General features: G+C 40.1%; 2 protein-coding genes across 5 annotated transcripts in view; one reads left to right on the plus strand and one right to left on the minus strand.

Annotated features, from left to right (window-relative positions):
• The window catches only part of ERCC8 (ERCC excision repair 8, CSA ubiquitin ligase complex subunit), a 32,795-nt gene extending 17,375 nt beyond the window's left edge, over window positions 1–15,420 (minus strand). For 2 of the 4 annotated variants that reach the window (XM_069000965.1, XM_069000964.1), the window contains exons 1-6: window positions 15,283–15,420; window positions 13,155–13,250; window positions 12,904–13,005; window positions 4,583–4,706; window positions 2,942–3,023; window positions 2,243–2,311 (exon numbers count right to left, since the gene is read on the minus strand). In XM_069000965.1, the coding sequence (XP_068857066.1) occupies window positions 2,243–2,311; window positions 2,942–3,023; window positions 4,583–4,706; window positions 12,904–13,005; window positions 13,155–13,250; window positions 15,283–15,359 (550 nt within the window). In that variant the 5' untranslated portion in view covers window positions 15,360–15,420. Of the gene's footprint in view, window positions 1–2,242; window positions 2,312–2,941; window positions 3,024–4,582; window positions 4,707–12,903; window positions 13,006–13,154; window positions 13,251–14,865; window positions 15,110–15,282 lie in introns of those variants that run through there. The other 2 variants (XM_069000967.1, XM_069000966.1) reach the window with 2 other exon arrangements.
• Window positions 15,421–15,531: 111 nt separating this feature from the next.
• Window positions 15,532–25,642, plus strand: part of NDUFAF2 (NADH:ubiquinone oxidoreductase complex assembly factor 2) — a 64,376-nt gene continuing 54,265 nt past the window's right edge. The window contains exon 1 of the mRNA XM_069001330.1: window positions 15,532–15,749. Within this exon, the coding sequence (XP_068857431.1) occupies window positions 15,623–15,749 (127 nt within the window). The 5' untranslated portion in view covers window positions 15,532–15,622. The remainder of the gene's footprint in view (window positions 15,750–25,642) is intronic.

The following is a 25,642-nucleotide window of genomic DNA, read 5'->3' on the forward strand; positions in this document are numbered from 1 at the left end:
GCTGTGGGCCCCGTGTGGGGGCCAGCGGGCCCGGCCCAGGCCCTGCTTGGGACAGGCCGGGCTGGGCCACGGCCATCCTGGAGCCGATGGGCCCTGTTCTACCCACGGAACCACCCCCCCGCCTTGCTGTGGGCAGCCGGAGCGGCTCGGCTCTCCCCCCTCTCCACTTCGATAAGCCACATTCCAGCTGCAAGGCCGAGGTGAGATTAACCCTTTTAGTGCTGTGAAGAGCTGAAAACCTGAGGGAAGAGAAAGAGATGCTTAAAGCTGAAATTCTGTTGTAAAGCTATGATATATCAGAGTACCCCGTTGTAATTTCATGAAGATATGGGGGGTGGAGTGTTCAGCTCATAAGCAAAAGCACCTGCACTGAGATAGGCAGATGCTGACGCAGCTGTTTCATGAGAAGTTTGGACAGGGAGAGATGGAAGCGATGAGGACTTTTGCTCCAAATGGGAAAGGAGAAAACCTCAGTTCCTAGAGATGCTCCCAGAGATAGTCCTAACAATGAAGATGAGGAAGACCCTTTGCTCCCAGGGAAGGAGAAGGGCCTCTGTTCTTAGAGATGAAATGCTCCCAGAGATGGGTGAAGAGAACTTTTGTTTCTGAACGGCTCAACCTTAAAATTGTACCCCAAAAACCTTCAAGTGTGGACCCTCGAAAGCAGTTGTGGGAAAAGCTGCAAGGCGGGGGAAGGGACTCACATCGCGAGCAGAGAGACTCCTCTTCCTAAATGGACTGAACAAAGTTATTTGGAAGTGGGCGGCTGTCTCATTGTGATACTGTTTTCATAGCACGAACAAGAAGAGACTTCTCTTTCTAAATGGACTGAACAAGGTTGTTATGGAAGTGGTAAACAGAACATCTTAAGGGTTGTCTTTTTACATTGTCAGTGGGAGAAGGGAGGAAGGTGGGGGGAGGAGGAGTGTTCTGAAGGTGTGGTATAATTTTTTTTTTCTTTTAGGTCTGTTAATAAACTTCTTTATATTCTTTCAAGTTTGGTGCCTGCTTTGCATTTCTCCTAATTCTTATCTCACAGAAGGTAAACAGTAATGAGTATTTTGGACCAAACCACTACATATGGTCAAGACACTACTGATTGCTTCAGTTCCGCAAAGAATTACTAGATTATGCTAAATCAATAACATATTCTCCTTCCTCTTATTCCTCCAATACTGTACTTGAGGTAACAGGCTACTACAGGCTGTGTACAAAGACACAACAGAGCTTGTGCCTGGAAAGCATTAACTCTTGTGCTAAAATTAAGAAGCCCCGATGAAACAAAACAGGATCTTTAAAGAACTGTTTTTGTCATTGCCCTCTCTGGAGCTCTTGGTTCTAGAAACAGAATAGGAGATGCCTGTTGTAGTTTATTCAGTTCATAAGAGTTTAATGGCATAAGCTCTGCATCACAAAACTAAAAATCACCTAGGCTCCTCTTACACTTAGCTGGCCAGTGAAGAAATAAAGCTGCATTTGCACATTGCTGCATCTGACCTAACGTTTCTCTACAATTTCTAGATCAGATCTGTCTCTTACCCAGCTGGTTTGAAGCATCAAGATTTGCCTCATAATTGTCTTCTCTTGAGCATAACTGCCTTTTCTTGAGCATATACCAACACACCAAAAAGTACACATTAGGAAAGAGACACCAAAGGCAAATTCTCATTAAGTGCCAAAAGTAATGTATTATGGAACAATAAAACCTTATATTTAAATAAATTAGGAAAATGCAAAGGATTTGATACCATCCTTTTACAGAAAACTTGTTCTACAGAAATCAGAAACTTCTAAACAAATCCATTCAAACACCTCCATGGGATATTTTGTTAAAAGCAGTGAAGTTTTCTTTTTGTTTTGGTAGGGGGTTTCTTTTCTGGGGGGTGGTAGGGAGTTTCTGTTGTTTTACTCAGTTTTTTTTTTTTAAATGGCACTCCATAACCCCCCAAACCAATGACTATACTTAACCATGTAATAAATAGTAATCAGTATTGATTAGATCACGAAAATGCCCAAACATCTGTAGTAACTGCTCACTGATTAATGTTTGTATTCTGCAATTCACCAGCACTAGAAAAACACCCAGAAGAACCTTTTGCCACTGTGTAACTTTCACAACTGGCTATAAAGAAATTAGTCACGTTATTGACAAAGAATACATTGTATACAGTGTTTCTTTACTGGATTTGTTTTTACTCAAAGTAGTTATTGTTTAACATTTATGTTTCAGACTAAAAAGTACCCTGCAGAATGTGAGAACTGGATCCAGACTTCAAGTCACAGAGCTGTACTTTGGGGCTTTTGGTACCAACTGTAACAAGAGAAACAAAGACAGCTAAAGAACTCCCCTGCATTTGAGAGAACAACAACAAAAAAATCTTAGCAATGACAGAAAAATAGAAGAAAATTGCTAGCTGCATAACTGCTCATTCAGTCAGAGCAGTGCTTCTATTAATAGAATTGCATTTTTAGATCAAACAAATTTACCATGTAACAAACAAAATTTAGAAACTGGAGGTAGACAGGACGATACTTAGGAAACTTAAAAATACCTTCTCCAATATTTTTTTGCTAAACATAGTTAAACTGCGTACATGTAAGCAATACACAGATCTATTTACACAATTTACTATATTTGGATCTAATAACCTTTAAATGCTAACTTATGCAATGAAAGAATCTAATTATAGCTAAGAATTTTATCAATAAGGAGAATTATTGATGCATTATTTCAGAAGAACAAACACGACACTCTCATTGACATCATCCAACTAATGGATAGTGTTTTCTTTTACCAGTAAATTTACATCTTATGAAGACTTGATTTATGTAAAAATAAGACAGAGCAGGGGAAAAAAACCCAAGTGAGTATTACTTATTACTATAAACCTTATCTATCTATATCTATATATATATCTGTATCTTTAAAACAGATACATACCTGCTATTAAACAATGCTTTGTAGCAACTGGAGACATGTGATGGCTATAGACTGTTCCCTCAAAGTGAAATATATCTGCAGGCTGATAATAAAAACATTAAATTAATGACAATGCAAGTGTATTAGCAGAATGTAAATGTTCACCATTATTTTTCAAGTAACAGCTACAAGACTAAAATAAATATTACTATTTACATAGTAATAATAACTCTCCTGGTTAGAAACCAGATCACACAAACATCCCAAAGTAAGTCTGTTTCCAACAGTAGGACAACACCAGAGTTCAGAGACAACCCGAAAGAAAGACCAAGAAAATTGGCTAATGAGAAGTATGAATGGAAATTGTTACAGTTATCAAAAATTAATAAAGCTAGTAAGTAAACAAAAAGGTTGTAGTATGGAAATAGAGTCAACCGCAAGAAGGCACTTAAAACTAAGTTTAGAGCCCCTTGTCATTCACAAATACCACACACTATTTTTAATTCAAAAAAAAGATAAAACACTTCCACATAAAACTATTATCTGCCTTATGAGTGTTTAAAATTATTGGAACATATTTAATAAACTTTAATATTTACTTTGATAAGTACAATTGCTTCCAGGTAAACTGCTTTTGTTGTCACATTCTAAAATACTGTACATGAAAAAACTCTTAAAACTGAGTCATCTGTACTTTCAAAAACACCATTTGGTGGCAGAACAGGTCATTTAATAACCTTTACATGTACACTGTGTCTTTCAAGGGATGCTTCCAGAACTATCTACAAACATAATACTTAATTGTTTATGAGAAGATTTAGCAACTGCAAGCATAGCTTCGTATCTCACAATTAAAAAAAAAAAGAAACAAAAAAAAAAGAGGTAAAATTTTGTTCTTTATTATGTCCCTAGGATGACATATCTCCTTTCAAAAAAAATTATTTCACTATGCCTGAAACAGCAAATAGTATCAATATAAGTTCATTAATACATTCATAAGGAACAGGACAAACTGCAGTCATGAATTCACAGTTCAACACAAGATATGAGGATTAGTCAGTCAAAGCAACATGAATTCCTAAATAATCTGTTCACCTTATTAATGCCAGTTACATTGGTTAGCGTATTTTTAATGGTTTCTCTCATTCTCTACTGATTTTTAGACATGGTGTCTATAGTGCTTGAAACAGCAGAATTCTGGACCTGGATCCTGCATGCCAAGACCACCAGTCCTTCAAAAGCACTGGTTATTAGACACTGGTTACTCAAAATAAGTCACCCTGCTGCACACTGCCATTAGACTCAACAAACCCCACGAATGAACTGCAGATTAGACCTTGCTGGAAAATTTACCCAGCAAAAATTCAACTAGCTCTATTCTTGTTCACAGCAAAAGCAGAAAGGAACTGTCCCAAGGGTTCCAAGCTCTCCTACGGTTTAGACATTCAGGTCTTCAGAAATGGGCAAGTACACACCAAGGTGTGTACACGAATGCCAGGACCACACCACCCTGCTGCTGCACCCACAGTTCTAAGAGGTGGCTGGTTTTCATCTTCTGGATGCATAGTCCTGTTCAGCTCTGGGAGAACTTCAGATATGCAATGAATAACAGGTACACAAAGAAGGCTGCAAGCTGTAGAAGCTGTAGAAACTCTCTCTTACTTGTAAAGTATTTGTATCCCATATTTTCAAGGTTTTATCAAATGAGCTGGATGTAAACATGCCTGTGTCATGAGGATACCACTGGACTGTCTCCACACTGAATTTATGTACATCAGGATGACTCCTAAAATCAAGGAAAATATTCCAATTGGTTAGAGTTTTGATAATCATCTTGTAGTTGTCTTGGTATTTGACAAGTTGAAAACATAAACATTTTTTTTTAATTTGTCCTGAAGTTTTCAAGAACAATACTTTTGTTGGCTTGATTTTCATTCAACTAATACTAATTACTTTGAAGAATCTTCATTTCAAGAAACCACAGATCATTACCTTTTCAAAATATGGTAACTGTAGCATATATCTAGACACTCGAGACTGAAGCATAAAAAGTGTCTTGAAATGTTTAAGTTGTCATGTTTACAGATCTAATGTTAAATGTGATGGCCTAATACTACAAACCATTTATGCTTCTTAGAAATGGATCCACTGAAAAATACAATCACGTATACAGTTAAAAAAATTCATTAGTATGTACAGCTACACAGTTATTGGCAATCCCTGTCTGCCAAAGTCACCAGAGAGCAGTAGGCTAAGTTACTGATAGTAACTTATATTTGCATTCAGAAATGAAAGAGGAAGAACAATAGGAAACGTTTAACTGAACTGTGGATATTTACAGAATGCAATATAATTAATAATTAACTGTGGTACAAAGAACAGATAGCAGAGCCAATTTTGACAGCTCCAGGATACAGACTCAACTGACCGGGGGGGTCCAAACAATACGTGTCATTCAAATACCTGGTAGACCACTCATATCTGAGCTGGATTCACATGGATCCAGCTTCAGGGGCCCAAAACCAGCTGTCTGCTCACTCTACCTTCTGCAATGGGATGAGAGAGAGCATTCAAGTGGCAAAGGTGTGAAAAGTTGTGGATTGAGATAAACATTTTTTAATAAATAAAAGGGAACAAATCAAAACAAACCCTACTCCTCCAGGAAAATTAAAATAAACCAAAACAAAAACCCAGCCAGTGAAGCAATGCAAAGGTAATCCCTCACCATAGGCTTAAACCGCTACACGTGACATTTTACGGTATGGAATATCAATAAGTCTCCGGTTAATCTGAGTCAGATGTTTCAGCTATGTTTCCTCACAGCCTATTGTCCACCCCCTGAAGGGGCAAAGTGATGAATGGTGAATGCTTTGACACTACCAAGCACTGTTCAGCACCCATTAAAACATCAGTGCATTATCAAGACTGGTTACAAGTCCAAAACATAGTACTATACAAACTACTATTAAGAAAATTAACTCCATCCGAGCTAAATGCAGTACTTATGACAAAACAGTTCAACTGCAACTAGAAAAGGGCTCAAGAGAATTCTTTGCTTCAGCTCTTACCTCTACATTGTTCCCTCAAGTGTCCTGGCCTCAACAAGCAGTAAGTATTGGAGGGGCATCATGCAAACAGAGATGCAGATCTTCAGTACTGCCATAGATACAAGACTATGACTTCGGGATGTACCTATGCCTGGCCTAAATTTGTCTACAGCAGCACTGCATAACACTACCTTTTATAGGAAGGAGTGGGTCATCACAGAAGAGAATGAAAATCAACACCTTTCACCTCTGAAAGGAATTAAAGGAGACATCATCCAAATAGGATGCTGAATTCAAAATAACTAAATGCATGACAAGTCTTACATACTGTTGTGAGCTATGTCAAAGTGTAGTGACTTACGCTGAAGGGAAAAAAACATACATACTTGTTCTTCTAAATATGAGTGTTGGCATACCTTTAAAATATCCCATCCAACACTTGTGATTTGTCTTTGAACAGACCCAAACTCTTGATTGAACTAGGGCCTTCAATTCAAAATTGCTGAAGTGTCATTTTTAACAACTCAGCCTCAGCCTTCCATCAAACTGCCTCCTCACACCTATAACATTGGTTCCTACTTAGTCAAGAATACAGATCAACAGTAAATGTTATTTAACCCAACGATCTGTTGATGCAGAAAAATGTTTCCACAATCCAAACAGCTTGCTCACTGCCCCTGAAAACCTCTTATGCAGGATGGACAGCATGTTTGCATAAACAAACCCTCATTTCTTCCAGGCAAACCAGGAGGGATGCGACTGAAATCCTAGGAAGAGGATGGGGAGTTCTAAATGGCATAGACTCTGATTTATTAAGGAACAAAACTAGTTATAATAAGTAGTGACTTAAATAAACTGAAACACCCTCTGTGATCTTCCTTTTTGGCTTTGGGAACTAATCAATGGTTTCAAATGGATATATTAACTCAGTGGGAGCGGGTTAATGAAAAAGACCATCAGTTGATCACAGATGCACTTAGCATAGTCCAAATCAATGTTTCTTTAGCTCTTACTTCTATCCATGCTCAACTGTGGATGCAATTGATGACAGCTACAATCATAAGGGAAGGTGAAGAAACCATTACCTATTGAAATTTGAGAGGTAATTTGGGATAATACAACTGAATCTCAAAGGAAATTCCAGTTCTGTTGGTACTTAGTCAGTTTTACCTGTGGTCCCATCAGCAGCACAGCCAAAGCTTTTGTGTTAACAATACATAATGCTTCACTATATGATATATACCCAAGTCATTGCATTAGGATTAAACCACAATAGAACTATACTCATCCTCTGGAGCAGAGAGTACGGACCTGAAAAGATGGAAATAAATGGGAGACTACTGATGCCAACATGTGCACTGCAGGAGAGCAACAAGGATATATTTGTGAATGTAACACCATCAAAACCCAAGACATTTGTCTTGACATCGAGCAATGTATTTCTCATTTCGAGATTCATCCTAATGAAAACTTGGAAACTGTGTACATTGGTAAAGGATGAGCTTGTATGAGACCCTCTTGTGATTTTCAATTTGTGTATAACATTATTGTAGATACAAGTAATCACTCTAATATTGTGCTATAACTTTGCCAACATTATGGAACATAATTTTAGTTATTCAGCTCCTATTGTATCCTATTAAAATATTAGAATCTAATTATACTCTGATTCAAGATTGCAGCTTACTCCCATTGGTATGAACCTCATGCTGGTAAAGAAATTGTTACAGCACGGAGACCTGAGCTGCTAGTTGAAAACAAACCCAAAAAAATGAAGTCTATCTGGACAACAGACTTCATTTACTGTCCATAATCATGTGGAAGAAATAAATTATGTGATGGAGTAGGTGAAGAAAGATGGAGAACACCAGTGGTGGGACATCCAACACCAGCGGTGGGACATCCTTTTTGGATGATCACTAACAGCTACCAGAATTCTCAACAGAGTGCTTCACTCTGTTGTTGTTTTGTTGATGGTAACTCTTTTGCTTTTTGTTCTAATACTTATATTGTATGTTAAGGTTTGGATGACTATGAAACCATTAGCCTATTTGCTATCCCCACTAATACCAGATAACCACACACTAGAAATGTATTAGATGATCCACACTGCATAAAAGTGTGAAACATTCTCAGATTCTATTTGGATATTGTGAAGCTTGAGTGACTAGTCATGGGTGGATTATGTGGAAAAATGGCTGGGGGTAAAATTAGAGGAAACTGAGAAGTCACATTGACATCCTAACAGAAGTTATAATGATACAGGAATTACAGGGTGAAGTGCAGTTGCTTCTGGATGGAATGTGGTGAGCATGACTGAAAGCTATTCCACAACGATTCTCCATACACACAATCTGCAACCTCAAGCACCTGCTAAGCGGCATGAAATGGGGGGTGGAGAAAAGACATCATGGCCAGGCACTGTTGAACTCCATGCAGGGAGGGGTACTTTCTATCTGATAAAACACACAGCACCTGTCCACCAAGGGAGATAGGAGAAGATGTCTTGCTGCTGAACCAGCAACTGTGGTGAAATCACCCACCTTGGATGAACTTGGTTCATTATCATCTAATTGTAATACTAACACAGACCTCCATCCCAAAGTTAAGAATCACAGAATATTCTCAGTTGGAAGGGAGACATAAGGATCAAGTCCAACTCTTAAGTGAACAACCGATACAGGAATCAAACCCAGAACCCTGGCATTATTAGCACCATGCTCTAATCAACTGAGCTAATTCCAAGTTACCCACCCCCAAGGTAAGATTGACCCTCACCAAGCATGCGCTCTGCATTTGATTGACTGTATCTTTAAGAGGAAAGGGAGAGAATTTTACACCAATCAGTAGCAAAGGTACAGTAACTCAAGCTCCAACTAAACATAATGGAATAGTATAAAAGTAAGTCAAGAATGGTGAAAAGCTGAGGAAGATTCCATCATAACTTCTGGGATCAGTTAACACGGTGATCCGTCTCTTCTTCCCCAGAGGGACACCTGTTGGTAAGAACCTTACTCTATGCACGCTTTAGTAGGGATTAAATCTTGTCTGTATATTGGTCTGAACATATTTTCAGAGTCAGAAACATCGACTGGCAGGCCTTGAACCTTAACCTGTCACAATTTTCTCTTATTAATAAAGAGTGTTATTCCACAGTTAGAGTGAGTCCTTCACGGCAGTCTCTGGCAGTGGGTTATATACTCAAATAAAGTGGGAAGCCCCACTGAGGTGTCTCTCTTATGCTGTTGGTGTGTGTCCCTGAACAAGGCCATTGAACAACTCCCCGATCCAGCAGGACTGTTCAGTGAAGGGTGCCTGTAACAGTGTGCTGAGGGGCTGGTTGTGCACAAAGGTCTTAGCTTTCCCAGGGCACTGACAGACTAATCTAACACGAGGAGTTGAGGAAATCTTCCCTTTCTACATGACATCTATAGATCTGATTTAATCTGAGCTAATAAATCTTTCTGCTCACTTGGGTTGCTACAAACAAAAAGACACCTTTAAGGAGAGTTAGCCTGAAGCTAGCACTGATAATATTAAGCAAGAGGTATTGAGTGACTTTTGAGCTTAGTTTAATGATTTCTGCATTGCTCCTCCATCTCTGAGGCATACCCTAGAATGGACTGTTACTCTGGCACAGTGCTAAAAGTCAACAGATTTCATGCATTCATTCTTCAGGGAGGTGTGCTGGTTTTGGCTAGAGTAGAAACAATTTTCTTCACAGTGCCTACCATGGGATGCATTTTAGATATGTGCTGGACAGAGCTGGTAACATAGAGATGCTTTTGTATTGCTGAGCAGGGCTTAAACAGAGCCAAGGCCTTTTCTGCTTTTCATACTGACATGCTGGTGAAGGGGCTGGGGGTGCCTGGGAGTAGACACAGCTGGGACAGATGACCCCAGCTGACCAAAGGGATATTCCAGACCATGTAACATCAAGCTCAGTATATAAAGCTGAGGGAAAGAAGGAAAAAGGGGGAGACACGTTTGGAATTGTCATTTGTCTTCCCGAGAGACCATTATGCACGACGGGGCCCCGCTTTCCTGGAGATGGCTGAAGCTGTGAATGAATTCCTTGTTTTGCTTGTGTTTGCAGCTTTTGCTTTCCATATTAAACTATCTCAACCCAGGAGTTTTCTAACTTTTACCCTTACGATTCTCTCCCTGATCCCACTAGTGGGGGAGTGAGCAAGCACCTGTGCAGAACTTGGTTGCTGGCTGGGGTTAAACCATGGCAGAAGTAAAGCCAAAAATCTTGATTACCTGCAGAGCCAGGAAACCAAGCCTGACTCAGAGCGAGCTTACTCCTGGAGAGGGATTTCTATGCACTGTGGAGAAAAATCTAAACCCATGGAACTAATTATCCAGTTACAATAACTGTAAGTGCACAGCACTGGACTGTGTTCAACTCTGCACCAGAACAATCAGTTCTACCATAATCCACAGGGATGAGGAATGAACTAAAAAACTCTTCAGTAGATCTGCAGGAATCACCTTTGATGTGGCTAAACTTAGTAGTGGCTACACGCCATTCAGCCTAGTTTCATGTCTCAAGATGTACATTATTCCCAGTTCATTCCATCTAAAGTATTTTCACCCATTTCTCAAAATATCCTAGCCTTTTCTGCCAAAGACAAATACAGAATTAATTCTATGGATAGTAAGGCTACTGTCATTCATTCTTCCTAAACGTTTTGAGTAGTAGAGACTACCTTAAAGATTATCTGTATATTATGTATATTATCTAGAAACTGGTACTGTTTCATTACTCTCAAATGCCAGTTTTTGTCACAGGCCAACATGAATCATATGAAACCAGTTAAAACTCTCTGTGCTGACTCCCAGGAAAACAGGGAAAGAGTTAGGTTTTTTTTTTTTAGATGCAAGATGCAAGACCCTATATTCTAGATGAGAAACACAGGGTAAATCACAGCCTACCACCTGTAGGAATTATCTCTTTTGGTGTTCTAAATTATTGGATCGTCAGCAAGTCCAGTTTAGGGTCTATGCAGAAACATCTTTAAAGGGCCTCTAGCAGAACTTATTCTCTAAGCAACTTTGAGACCAGACCTATGTTCTGCCCTGCAAACTTGGAAGACAGACAAACTTTCACAACATGTCAGCACTATATCCTTCAAAGATAGGAGCCAGACAGTCAGAGGGAAAGTGTTTCTTAAGTATAAATCCATTTATTATGTCAAGAACTCTGAGTAATATTCCAAATATCTGAAGCTATATATAACCTGTAGCTAATTAGCTACAGTAAGTATTTGAAACATACTAGGAAGCTTGAAGAATACTAGGAGTAAATAACTGAGGCAAGAAACCTACTAAGGTAATTTAAGCAATAATAATCATAAGCCTGTCATTTAGAGCAGTGTCACACAAAATCCAATTCTACTACTAAAATTTATGCCTCAACTGGTAAATAAAAGATGCATCTATGCAAATTAACACCTAGTCAAGAAATAGACTACCAACTAACAATGCTCCTAAACAGAATCTTCAAGGATGGAATATTTCTACTGACCTAATTGAAGTTAATGATGCCATTATTTTAGCACAGATTTGACAGCTTTTACGTTGTACCTTCTTAGCATGAATTTCTTCAATTTCCTGCATCTGTTTCAGAATTCATTTCAGTTTTGAGATTTGGGGATGTACAGTCACTATATGTTCTTAAATACAATTCAAAATAGGCTTGTGCAAGAAGCCCAGCCATCAACACTTACCAAACGCAGCAGTAGATTCTGTTCCTATCCATTTGTTGTGATGTATGTTCTATTAGCCTTTTTCTTTCTTATGGTCCTAGATATTGTTAAAGCCTTTTATTGTTACAAATCTGTTCTGGTCTTGTATATCTGACTCATGATGACTCTGACTCTTAGACATCAAATAATTTGTAGACTGGGAAAAAATAAGGGGAAAATGCAGCTACCAAACTTTTACAAAGTAGAATACCTCTTACTGTGAGTCTTACATGAAGTTCGAATCTACTAGATAACCCTACTATCCAAATAAAGGAAAAAACAGTTTTTGCTAGAAGACTTAATGTCTATAATGGAAAAATTTGTATTGCCTGCAGGGACAGCCTGACAAATCAATAAAGACTTTGACTCTTTAAAAAGATTACATACAGCATGGTGGTACCCTGTTCTTTAGAAAAATACATCCAATTTTTTCAGTAACACATTTGTTTTCATTCAAACATGTTAGTTCTGTATAAATCACTTCTGTACCTGCTGAACACCTGATGAACGAAAAAAAGCTACTAGTAAAGCTGGAAACAGAGAGAGGGAAAATAAACAACTGCAAATAGGTATTAGATTTAGATTTTTTTCTGAACAGATGAACAGGATTATGCAAATAATTTTTCTCCTGCTTAGAAGTATATTTACTCAAATATATACATTATATATATTTGGGGAATACATAGAATATTTCTACAGCAGTACCAAAATGTCTTTCTCAGTTACTGGCATAGAGGCACCAAATTTCAACATGAAACAATAAGAAAACGCACAGGTGAAAAATTATGAGCTAGAGGAAGGTTTTGTTTTTTTTTTCCCCCCGTGTCTTCTTTTTCTAGTGTTAAAATATGAAGTTAGAGTACTAGGTGTGACCTCTTTTTGTGGTGTCTACAGCAATGTAAAACTGTCTAACTTTAGTTTCCATATGAGTACAATTGATATCCTTCATTTTAACTTTTGAAACTCCTATAGATTTGCTCAAACAATATCAGAGTCACTGTACATATATTGTAACTATTAGAGTAGACAAATTAAGAAACAATCTTTGCGACTAGCCTTCAAAGATTTCTGGCACTATTTTCTACAGTCCTTTTATCCTAGAAATAAGAACAGACATTAATTTGCAGGTTTAATTCTTGCCACACAAGGGGTATATACTTTGTTAAAAGACTTTTGGAGTACTTACCTTCCAACAGTAAAAAGTGCTTTACATGTGTAACTTGGTTTCCTGCTCAAGTTTTCAAGGTCATAAAGTACAATAACACCATCTGATCCACCAGATAACATGCTGAAAGTGTTAATAAGACACAAAAGTTTAAACACTCATAATCTCAATATGCTCAATGTAATAGTGTGTTCAACAAGAAAACAAATCCATAGCACCAAAACACAGTGAATTACTTATGTACACTTTTACCAACTAAAGTATATACTTACTATCTTCCCTCAACAGGCTCAATATCGAGGGTGTTAATACCACTTCCATGTATTCTTTCCACATCTCTATCTTTATTTAATTCCAAACTTAGGACCCTACCCACAAAAAAAAGGAAGAAAGAGAGATGAACAAGAACAGAATTATCAAATGCTACTAAGTAGTTCTAAACAGCTGAAACCTAGTTTCATGCTTCTTCAATACATTTAACTCATCCTTGCCTTTTTTTTTTTTTTTTTTTTTTTGCAAAACTATATGATATGGTGATAGAAATAAGTCTTGTGAAGTTGGCAGAAAAAATACTTTGTTGTTTGGAAGGTAAGAGAAATAAGTATGTAAAACAGGCTCAAAGAAAAAGCAGAACTGCTCTTGGGGTCAACACATTAAGCAAAACCTGGAATGTAATTTGACAACACTGAGAAAAAGAATCATTAAGAACCTTGTAATCACAACAAATACTGGCTACTTTGAAGCCTCACCATGTAGCATCATTTCAAGCTTCATCCTGCTTGGAACTATGGACACCTAGTGGACAAATCAATTTAGTTTATCAAGTTTACAGTATTTCCTTTAATGAAATGAAGTTTGTATGCTACATTTTCTGCAACCTTAAAAAAAACCTAGGCTACCCTCAAGGACGAAGCTTCCAAGACAACCTTTTCTGACCTGCAATTCTTAGCTTGTATTTTTAAATATGCTAATATTACATAGTCAAAAAACAGATACTCTGCTTCATTAAATCATATTACCTGGTATAAAATTTAGCTTCACAAGATCATCAGAGCTTTTTACAGCACCACTCTGTACAAACCACACCACCACCACCAAAACGTAACTAAGTAGGCAGCTGAAAAGCTGTGAGGCAGAGTGTCCCTACTTGCTTCAGCTTGAGGGGCAAAAAATCCTGATGTGAGAAACTTAGGTTGCTATGGGCAGGTCCCCAACATCATGTCTGTAGACATAAAAGCAGCAAGTCATTTAAGATCTCTCAAAACATGTTTAATATAGTTATGCAAGAATTCACCTAGAATAAGAATTCTGACATATACTCAATTTAAAACCTTTGAGATCCAGATGAAATTTTAGGAAACAAGAAATTCCCCTGTGGAAATGTGTTAAAACATATGACTTTTAAAAAGCAGCTATAAATACAATCCACTTAAGACTATGGATTTTTTTTTTTTATGTCAAAATTTAAAAGTTTAGGAAGGGAAATGCTAAGCGGACAATTATCCAAGTAAGGTTAAGTCTGTCCAGGGTGTTACTGTCCTCAACACTGAATGCTACATGAGCGCTGAGGGCACAGAGGGACATAACTGTGTTGTCAAAATGCACCAGAAAGAAGCTTCCTGAATTAACCACAATTCATTTCAATTTTAAATATCTGTTCTACGATGATACAGCCCCATAAAGCCGTAAGTCACCAACACAGATCCTCCTGATGGAATTGTGTGAGTGACTGAACGGAGGTAGGTTTTACTGGATTTATCTTGAAATACAGCTGCAAAGTAAATTCTCTGATATTGAACTAACATCACATCATAACCTTTAGCAGGAGTACTAACAAATCCGTCTGTGTTGCCACCACTTCCCACAAAAACTGCTGGGAAGCTAATAACCCCCCCCGCATCTAACTCTTCTTCAACCCGCCAAAATGCCGGGTTTGGGAAAAGGAAGAAGGAGCAAATGAGGGCTCATGAGCATTACAAACACCTGTTTCCTCGCAAGCGGAGCACAGCCGCTCGCGGATTGAACCCCCTGGAGGAACTGCGCCGACAGCAAGGGCAGTAACCCCGAGCTGCAGGGAGTGAGGCACAGCTGACCGCGCTGCGCACACTCCGCCCAGGGCGGAGTACACCACACACAAACACCAGGGCTGCTGACCCACGCACACCACCACAACCGCACGGGGCACTCCGAAGCGGGTGGGCACGGACAGCGGCTGGGGCGGCTGCCCGGCTCTTCCGCCCCGGCCCCCACGCACAGTCGGGCTGCGGCGGTGCAGCCCCTCACCCCGCCCCAGGCCGCCCCACCGCGGGCCGGGCCAAGTGAGGCTCGGCGGCAAGGCGGAGCCAGGGGCTGCCGCTCCGGGCCCTCCCCACGCAGGGACACCCGCCCCGGCCCCGGTACCTCCGGGTGCGCTCGGCCCGGCGCAGCCGCGCGGGGTCGTCCAGCCCGGCCTGGCGAGCAGCCATGAGCCCCAACATGGCGAGAGCGCCCGGCCCGTTCCGCGCCACGCCGCCATCTTGTCGCGGGCGCGGCCGGGATTGGCTCGGGGCGGGCCGGCGGGCGCCAATGGCAACCAGCGTTGCTGGCGCGCCCGACGGCCATAGGCGGCATCGGGCAGGGCAGGGCGGCGCTGGGCGCCCCCAGGCGGGAGGGGGGCGGAGGCGAAGCGCGCTGCGTGCTCGGTGTCCCGTGTCACCGTCTCGGTGTCTGTGGGTGGAGGCCTTGCTGTCGGGATCCCGGCATGAGCCGCGCCTGGCAGGCACTCCGCGCTCTGCGGCAGCGCCTCGTGGGGCCCACCAAGGAGCTGGTGGGCACCGACCAGTTTGGCAACAAGTACTACCGGGTGCCCAAGCACGAGAGGCGGGCAGGTACGCACGGGGGCCGCGCTGGCGGCTGCAGGCGGGCGCGGGGGGAGCCGCGCCCCGCCCTCCTGTGCGGCCCCTCGCCCGCAGCCGGCGGGGCGGCTGGACGGCGGCTGATAAAAAATAGTGGCTTGATCAGTAAAGGGAAGGAAACTGCTTCTGCCGAGGGAGTCGAGGGCGGGCCCGTTCCGCGCATCGGGAAACACGTGCGGGTTTCTCAGTACGCGAATGCCATAATAACCGTAAAGGCAATCAGTGGAGGGTTTCGGTGCGCAGCCTGTACTAAGTTGGTAGGCAGGCAGTAATTATTTACTCTTCTTGGTACTTCAGAGCGCTTCTGCATATGCTTTTAAAAGCTAGAGTCCAGAGAAGGGCAGTGAAGCTGGGGAAGTGTCTTGGAGCACAAGACCTGTGAGGAGCAGCAGAGGGAGCTGGGGGTGTTTATCCCACAGAAAAGGAGGCTCAGGGGAGACCTTACTGCTCTCTATGACTTTTGCCTGACAGAAGGCTGTAGCCAGGGGTCAGCCTCCCGTCTCGGGCAACTTGTGACACGACGAGAGGAAATGGGCTCAAGTTGTACCAACGGAGGTTCAGGTTGGACATCAGGAAGAATTTCTTCATGGAAAGGGCTGTTAAACATTGGAACGGCCAGGGAAGTGGTGGAGTCACCATCCCTGGAACTGTTCGCTAAACAACTGGATGTGGCACTTAGTGCTGTGGTTTAGTTGACATGGTGGTGTTGGTCAAAGGTTATACTAAATGAACTCTGAGGTCTTTTCCAACCTAACTGATGATGTTATTCTGTGAAATTAATTCTTACATGTACATTTATCCCACTCCTGTAGAAAAATACTTTTCTAGGTTTCTGTCTTTATTCCAGGAGCGTGGATGCGCTTACTGTCTATGGATGCCTTTATTCTCTACGGATATGCTGCACTACATATAAATAATGGAAGGCAGGTTCCCTGAAGATGGCCAGATGCACATGCTATAATGTTTCACAGTCCTCTTTCCTCTCCCTGCAGAGGCTTGTTTATCTGCTTGCTGTACTGCACATCTTTTGTATAACTGCATCAGCTAGAGCATCCTGAGACTGTGGAGGTATTTTTACTTGATATTCTTCAGAATACAAAGAGAAGCAGAAAGTGTGAGACTGTATAGTTACTCAACCAGTACACCTTCTCTTTAGAAACATAATGTCAGTTGGAGTCATTTTCCCTTCAGAGCAGTTGCCCTGACCTGTTTTGCTGTGCAACTTCCTGAACAACTGGCAGTGACTTAACGCAAGTGTCAGACAAGTATCTGGGAAGAAATTGTGAACATCCTTTTGTCAGTAGTGTGTTTTTCCTCCGGGTTAATGTGCTGCTATAGTTAATGTGCTTCCAGGTTTCTTGATCCTGCTTTCAGCTTTTGCTCTTCTCACTGTAGGGGTTCATGGTGACATTGAGGAGTGTACAAAAGGCTTTGTCTTTTAGCAACAAGAAACAGTGAAAACTACAGTCATAGTTCTTCTGTGTGATTGCCGCAGTGTCAGTCCCTATTAAACAACTAAAAATTACTTCTATCAGAAATAGTGATAGTTTTTTCTCAATATTCGGATTTATGCTGGCATGCCTTTCACAGTGAAAGCCAACTGCTGCAACTTTACAGTTTACCTCTGTGTTTGGAACTTTAGGTGTAGTGCCAGTAGGAGGACAGGAGAGGTGGAACATAGCTATTGAACTCTGCAGGAGCACAGTATAAGAGGCTTTTAAAGTTAGTAAAGAATTGAAATATTTGTATCTAACACATTGTGGCAGCCCTTGTGTTTCCCAGTTTTTCTTCAGATGGACTATAAGAATGCTGAGAATTACACTCCACAGCTGAAGTTGCTCCAGTTTTGCTTTGACAGGAAGGACTGGCTCTTAAATGCTCCATACTTGCTGCTCTGGCTGAAGTCTGTGAGAACAGTACTTATGTGAATCTTAAGGCTCTTGTGCCTGAAGTCTGTTTCAGTTACACAGATCACACAATGCAGATCTGCTGAATTATCAGTATTCCTCTGTTATTAGGTTTTTTTCTCTTATTCTTCTGCTTAACTTTCACTTGATATGTTGAAAATTCTTCACCACCAGCTTGCCCTGACACAATGTTTTACTGCCACTAGAAGGGAGGAATCTTCTCTTTTCTCTATTTTCTTTCTCACTGCTAACTTTTCACAATCATTTATTTGATGTTGAAAGTAGTTTTCCATTTCCTGTAGAAAACTTCAATAAAACAATAAAAAAATGACTGATGAAGAATAAATTGCAAGCTGGAAATGGCACAGAAGTGGGAATGAAATAGATAAACAGTTAAATGGCATAAGGTTCTGCAAGATGTCTTGAAACAAAGTGAAAAGCTGGGACTTCTACGAAGTGTCTAATAATTCCTAACCATTCTTACCTCAGTTTTTCTAACAGTTTACCCTTAAGCTTTTTAATTCCTCTGGTTTGACCCAGTCAAATGCATATTATCTGGGGAAAAGTGTGTATTAAAAGGCAGAATAAGGAATCTGGCAAAGGCCTAATGTTTAATTCACTCTTCCCGTTCTTCTCTTCCATCTTTGGCATCAAATTAGGAGAAGGCTTTTTGCAAATCATCTGTACAAACTGAAATTTGACGTGCTGAGGAATAAGATGACATCTTCTTTGTCAGTGAGTGTCAGATTATTCATAGTTGGTAAATTCTCCCTTATTCTTTTTCATGTAATTAAAGAACAGGAGAGTTCATGTGGGACATACTACTGCTATGATTTTGTGAAAATACTACTTGTGAGAATTCTGCTTATTTTCTGTATATTTGTCACTGTCCTTTAGCTTGATTTAAAAAAACTCTTAATCCCTCAGTATCAGCAGAATGACAGAACTCTGAAAGAAGTAAGCATGACTTTCACTAACAAGAAATTGATGGTGATTTCTTTTTATGAAAGTGATCAAATGTTGCTTTTTATTCTATTGATTCTGTTGCAGTAGTTGCTGGTACTCACTGTTAGACATACTTGACCATGAGATGTGGGTTTTAACAGTCATTAAGGAGAGAGGGAAATAAGTAGAATGAAAACAGCATCAGGCTTCAAAAAATTGTGAAAACAGACAGGAAATACTCTGTGAACGTCTTAGGAGGAATCAGTGAAAACTTACATAGGACATCTCATAGCTGTACCTCTTCCAGTGGTTAATAGAACAAGTACAAATTACCTTAATGTGGATGAAGACCAGGAAGTACAGCAATAAATTAACTGGGCTAAATAATAAGTTTTTTGTGACCTCAAAAGAAAAAAACCTCTGTGAGTCATATGAACTGGTATGAGTACTGGAAAAATTGAGAAGCAATATCTCCTAAGTATATTCACAAGGTAGTGAGTGAAAACTGATGTGAAATTGTTGGTTTGAGAAGCTATGTTCATATCAAATTTTTTTTCTGCTTGGACATGGTTTTTAAACCTTTTTGTGTGCAAAATTTAAGAATATGGGTTATGAGTTTACTATGCAGATGCATAGGAGGCTAGCAACTGTTTTTGGAGTAGTCTGAGATGCTACCCTGTCAGATGCAGGGAATCCCCTGGCTGCCTGTCAAAGGCAGAACTACTCAAAAGTTTTCATGAGGCATTTGGATGAAGAACAATAAAGCATTTTTATTACATTTGCAGGCCAGACTGTGCAGGAGGAAATGGGAAATAGCTGTGAGTATTTCATGGCAAGTCACTGTGAAACTGCCATACAATTCAACTAGGGGACCAGCTGGGATGAAGACATACTTATTTAAAAAGAAAGCATATAATTTATTGGTTAAAGGGCTCTGAGAACATGGATCTACACAACTGACAAATTTACTGTGGTACAGCATGTATCAAAGTATTGTGCCGTTATAAATTTCATATCTGTGACCTCTTAATTTGGATACCCATTTGCTTTCTACATTTCCAGCTGACAGACTATCATCCACTTCCCTTACAAAATGGACTTCTTTGTGAACATTCATTATTGTTTTAAGATACAGTTTTCCCTGACCTTTGTTGTTTGGGGTTACTTGGATGTAGGAGATTCTATGTCCATTAAATTTCCACACACACTCATTATTCATTTCCACTGTAATTTGTGCCTTTATTTCTGTGGATGGCCATCCTTACAGTGTCAATATAGTAATGATACAAAGTTTCATCTATTCCAGAGCAGGATAGTGCCAATTTTCCCTCAGGCTTGTGGCTGAAGAGAAAATTCATTCTGACAATAGTGAAGTGATTACAGAAGGTTGCTGCCTTGGGTGGTGGTAACTAACTGCATCTCACAACATTTTTGAACAGCATCCTGTGCTGTACAAACAGGGTCACACCTGGCATTTGTGGACTTTAGTAACTTTGTGAAGAAGTTTAAAGATATGGGTGGTGAAGGTAATAGAAATTGAGGAAGGTCTATAGAAGTTAAAATGTACACAGAAAATTTCTGACGGTCAGTTTTTAAAAGAAACTAGGAATGTAAAAGTGCTGAGAAAACAATGCTCTCTTTTGAAGTGTTAAAAACAGCAATATTTGTTGTACATTAGGAAGATCTGCAGCATGTATATGATTCATAGCTCACCCAGTGTCCTAACCATATAGAGACCAGTGCAGGGTGGGAACAACACTGGAAAGAAAATGAGTTGTAGAGGAAACCAGTGAGCTGTTGTGCACAGGTTTCATTGCAAGGTCATTGCAGTGTGTCTGCACCATGCTTTGTTGTCTGCCTTATGGATTTAGGGAGGACTGAGTATCTCTAGCACAGTGCCAGGCCTGATGGCTTGATCCCTTTGTACTGGACTGGATCAATCAAATATTGCAGAAAGACACTATAAAACAGACAGGTCTTGCTTTCTCTCTCTTCACTTAGACAGGGTAGGTCTATCAGGACAGGCCGGACTTCGTTTCAGAGCAGCATCCCACCTTAAGATGGAGGTGAGAGTAAGTAGTATTATCTCTGCCACCTTCTGCTTCAATCAATAGTCATCTGGCACCTTTCTTTTGGCCTGCCCTGGTCTTTGGCAGGGGTTTGGAACAGAATAATGGAATGTGTGATGCAAAGAACTCATGGCTTTTTTCTGTCTGTTGTGAATTGCACTCTTCTACACTCAGTCCAGGGTCCAGGACACTCTTGGAACCTGGGGCCTTGTCAGTAGTAGGGAGTAGTAGGAGCAGGTCAATGTATACAAGTGGTTGATGTTGAGTTTCTTTACACCTCCATCATCTGTGAGTCAGAGAGTTTACTTAAGGTTAAATTTAGTCTGTTTTCCAGGACTGAGTATCTGCAATATAGACTTTGTAAATGTCAAAGGGGTAAAAAAATTGTTAGGTATGTGCTGCAGGTATGGCTTTCATGTTGCCATGGTACCTGATATGCTGTTATTTTTTGAAATGTTTTATAAATGAGGACTTCTTCTTAAAAAAAAGCAAGTTATGCACTCAGAAACTACTTCAAGATCCAAATCAGCACATGGTAAGTAGAGACAACACAGGATTAACTACAAAACCACACTTGCTTTGGTTCAAGTCACTACAGTCGATGTAGTCTCATCAATATCCTAAGCTCTTGGATGTCCAGGTCAAACTCAAGATACAGCAAATGTACCCTGAGACCACCTTTACCTCTTTGTCATCATAGGAAAGTTACCTTGCATTCCTGATTTTGACTGCCTCTGAGTAATTAGGTTCTTAGGAGAAGAGCCAGCAACTTTAACAGGTTTTGTCGGGGTGAAGGGAATAATTGTGGAGATTAAAGAAGTGTCAGTGATATGCAAGTGCTGATTTTAACATGTGTTTTGCCTTCATTCAAAATGTTCTAATGAGTAATTGCAAAAATATATGAGTTTGCAAGAGTATTGTAATTCTCCTGGGTGAATATAGAAAGGATTGGGATTTTGGAGTGAAAGGGAAGACAGATGTAAAATAATGCTGTTTCAGTCTGGTTGTCTTATTTTTCTTAAAAGAGAGAAAGTGAATGTTCGAAGTCCCTAGACTATAAGAATGAGAAGTCATTAGATTCAGTAAAAAAAGTAATGGCTAGAAATAGAAAAAGAGTTATGGAAACTAAGTGCCAATATAGAGTGAAAAGTTCCTAAAAAATTAACTGTTCTCTCAACAGGAATATGGGAGAATTAAAAATTAGAGTATTTAATTTCCTGAAAACATGAAACTGGAGATAAGGTACATTGTTTAATGTTTATCAAGAGCTTTGATTTTCAGGTGGGGGAAAAAGCTATGATCTTGAAAGTCAGGTTAGACCTTCAACAACATAGTGAGATGGGATTTGAATGTAAAGATGGTTCTGTACTTGATGACTTTCTGTAAGTGGTGGGTTTTTACAAGATCACCTTAAAGTGATGACAGTGATAAAATATTTACAACTACACCAAGCTTGTAATGAGAGGAACGTCCAGCATCACTCATTAACTCTGAGATAACTCTTCAGTTGGTTGTGATAAAAGATGGGAATAGGTGATTGAGTAGTAGTAATTGATGACTCATTTCAGTATCTTGGACAAGTATTTCACTAAATAGACTAGATTTATCAATGTAAGTAATTTATTGTTCTTATTATATAACATACTGTTGGCATTGCCATAGCTTTGGTACATGATTAATTGTTCTTGCAGTAGAACATGGAGTGATACTTAGAGTGTTCATATATTTTTAATTGAAAAACAAATTCCTCATGCAGTTTATGCATTTATTACAACCAAATATATCTTGCTGGAAATAGTTGATTCCATTTCCATTGAAAATAATTTATAAAGACTCTTAATAACCAATTTATTATAAAAATGCAGGAAGATAAGGGGCCCTAAATACTTAAGATCTGGTATATAGTTTTTTCAAAAGGCTGATTAATGAGCAGGTTATATTTAAACTTTTTCAATATCTTCATTTGTAGTCTTATCTCTTACAAAGATTAAGAGTTTAAATGAGCAGTGTTAAGTACCAGCATATGCAAATTTTTATAAGAACAGTAGGTCATCATCAAGAGGTCAGTTTATTCCAAACATTATATAGGAGTGTTAAAAGCATGACTTAAGTTTTAAAGTTCTCTTTATAGGAACAGCATACTCAGGTTTGACTTGATTTGGACCTTCAGCTTATCAGGAACTGCTGGAAAAAGCCTAAAGCCTTCTGTATTCCATAGGTTTTTATATGTTGCACAAGCTCTGCATTAGGGGCCATATGCAGCCTAGACTTCTGATGCTGTGAGCTTTAAGAAGGAAAGTGGTAAGCTAAAATTCCTCAATACTCTTATTAAATACCATTGAGAAATACATATGGCATTACCAAGTTTCAGTTGTAAATTTTGTTGCTCATAATTGAATGGAAGCACTGACTTCTGTGAGAAACATTTTCTTCAGGTGAAATGCCCACTCACATTTGCATAAGCCTGTATCTTGTGCACTAAATTCTCAACAAACCAGAAATGTATGAAGAAGAATCTGTATGAGGAAAAGTACTAAGTATTCAGTTGCATTATATATATGTTGTCCTATATCTAGTTGAATTCAGTCTTCAGTGGAAGTATGTACACTTTTTAATGAAAATTAGAAAGATTAAGGTTCTGTTGAGAATAAAGGAATCTTCTCTGATAGCTTTAGCAGCTCCTTGTTTTCTGTTTTGGATAGTAGCCTGTCACCTTCCTGTGCATCAGAGTTTTAGAGTAGAATTTCTATTTTTCTTCAAAATCTTGTATAAAATACTGGTTTTTTATTGAAGACTAGACTGAAACATTCCTGTAATGCTTTACAATGAATAGGGGAGAGTGGAAGAAGCAACAAATTTTCAAAGCATATCTTCAGAGATAAAAGCTATGGTTTTCTTTTGACTCTGAATGTTAGCTTCCTTGCTAACAGGAATGAAGTCTGAGGAAGAGGCAGAAACTGATAGTGATTGTATGAAGCATTTGTAAGCTGATTGCTGAGAATTGCAGGTAAATAATATTACTGAGCGTAAAAAGTAGTTTCTCAAGTTAGTTTTTCAAATGTTGGTGGAAAGCTAATAAATTTTAGTTTTACATGTCTAATGTTAAGATACTAATGAAACACAGAATTTGAATATTGATTCATGTATAGAAAACCAAATTATAGAAGATTTACTTTTCTTGGTTATGGAAATAATTATGGAGAAAGTGTGTGGTTTTTTCTGGTACAAACTCTCAAACCCCAGCAATACCTGGTGGCATTTAGAGGTTTGTCCAGGTGGTGGCAACGTTGTTTCAAGAACAGAAGAACAGCAAGTACTGACAGCTCGCTGAGTATTCCTTTCTGGAGAGACTATAGCATACAGAAACATAGTTCTAAAATAATTGTGTGTATGTATGTTTGTACAGAAATAAAACTTGCACTGCAGACTTCCAGTTGCTAGGACAGTAGTTCTGGAATGACAAAATAGCTTTTCAATCTGGCTGATACATTGCATAGCAAAGCAATTGAGCTTTGAAGAGCTCATTGCAGATTATAAAAGCATTAATATTTGAAAAATCCAAGTTTGTTTGCAGTGATATAGAATCATAAAGGTATCAAAAAGACCTCAGAGTTCATTTAGTATAACCTTTGACCAACACCACCATGTCAACTAAACCACAGCACTAAGTGCCACATCCAGTTGTTTAGTGAACAGTTCCAGGGATGGTGACTCCACCACTTCCCTGGCCGTTCCAATGTTTAACAGCCCTTTCCATGAAGAAATTCTTCCTGATGTCCAACCTGAACCTCCGTTGGTACAACTTGAGCCCATTTCCTCTCGTCGTGTCACAAGTTGCCCGAGACGGGAGGCTGACCCCTGGCTACAGCCTTCTGTCAGGCAAAAGTCATAGAGAGCAGTAAGGTCTCCCCTGAGCCTCCTTTTCTGTGGGATAAACACCCCCAGCTCCCTCTGCTGCTCCTCACAGGTCTTGAGCTCCAGACTCTTCACCAGCTTCACTGCCCTTCTCTGGACTCCCTCCTGCACCTCAATGTCTTTCTTGCAGTGAGGGGCCCAGAACTGGCCAGAGCACTCAAGGACATTGCCATAGCTTGGTACATGATTAAATGTTCTTGCAGTAGAGCATGCAGTGATACTTAGAGTGTTCATATATTATTAACTGAAAAATAAATTCCTCATACAGTTTATGTATTTATTACAACCAAATATATGTGTGGCCTCACCAGGGCCAAGTACAGGGGCACAATCTCTGCCCTGGTCCTGCTGGCCACGCTATTGCTGATCCAGGCCAGGGTGCCATTGGCCTTCTTGGCCACTTGGGCACACCCTGGCTCATGTTGAGCTGCTGTCACCAGCACCCCCAGGCCCTTTTCCACTGGGCACTTTCCAGCCACTCTGTCCCAGCCTGTAGCACTGCCTGCGGTTTTTGTGACCCAAGGGCAGGACCCGGCACTGGGCCTTGTTGAACCTCAGCCCATCAATCCAGCCTGTCCAGATCCTTCCAATAGATAATGCGCCCATCCAACTTGGTGTCATCTGCCAACTCACTGACAGTGCATTCAGTCCCCTCATTGAGATCATCAGTAAGGAAATTGTACAGGGGTGGCCCCACTACCGAGCTGTGGGGAGCCCCACTCATGAGCAGCCACCAACTGGATGTAACTCCATTCACCACTCCCTGGGCTCAGCTATCCACACAGTTTTTTGTGAGATAAGTGTACCTGTCCAAGCTGTGGGCTGCCAGCATTTCCAGGAGGTTGCCATGGGATGCAGTATTGAAGGCTTTACTGAAGCCTGAGTAGATAACATCCACAGCCTTATCCACTAAGGGGCTCACCTGGTCATTAAAGGAGAGCAAGTTGGTCAAGCAGGACCTGCCTTTCCTAAACACGTTCTGGTTGGGCCTGATTTCCTCGTTTTCCTGGATGTGCCTCATAAGGGCACT

Source organism: Aphelocoma coerulescens, assembly GCF_041296385.1.
Source record: "Aphelocoma coerulescens isolate FSJ_1873_10779 chromosome Z unlocalized genomic scaffold, UR_Acoe_1.0 ChrZ, whole genome shotgun sequence".
Lineage (NCBI taxonomy): Eukaryota > Metazoa > Chordata > Aves > Passeriformes > Corvidae > Aphelocoma > Aphelocoma coerulescens.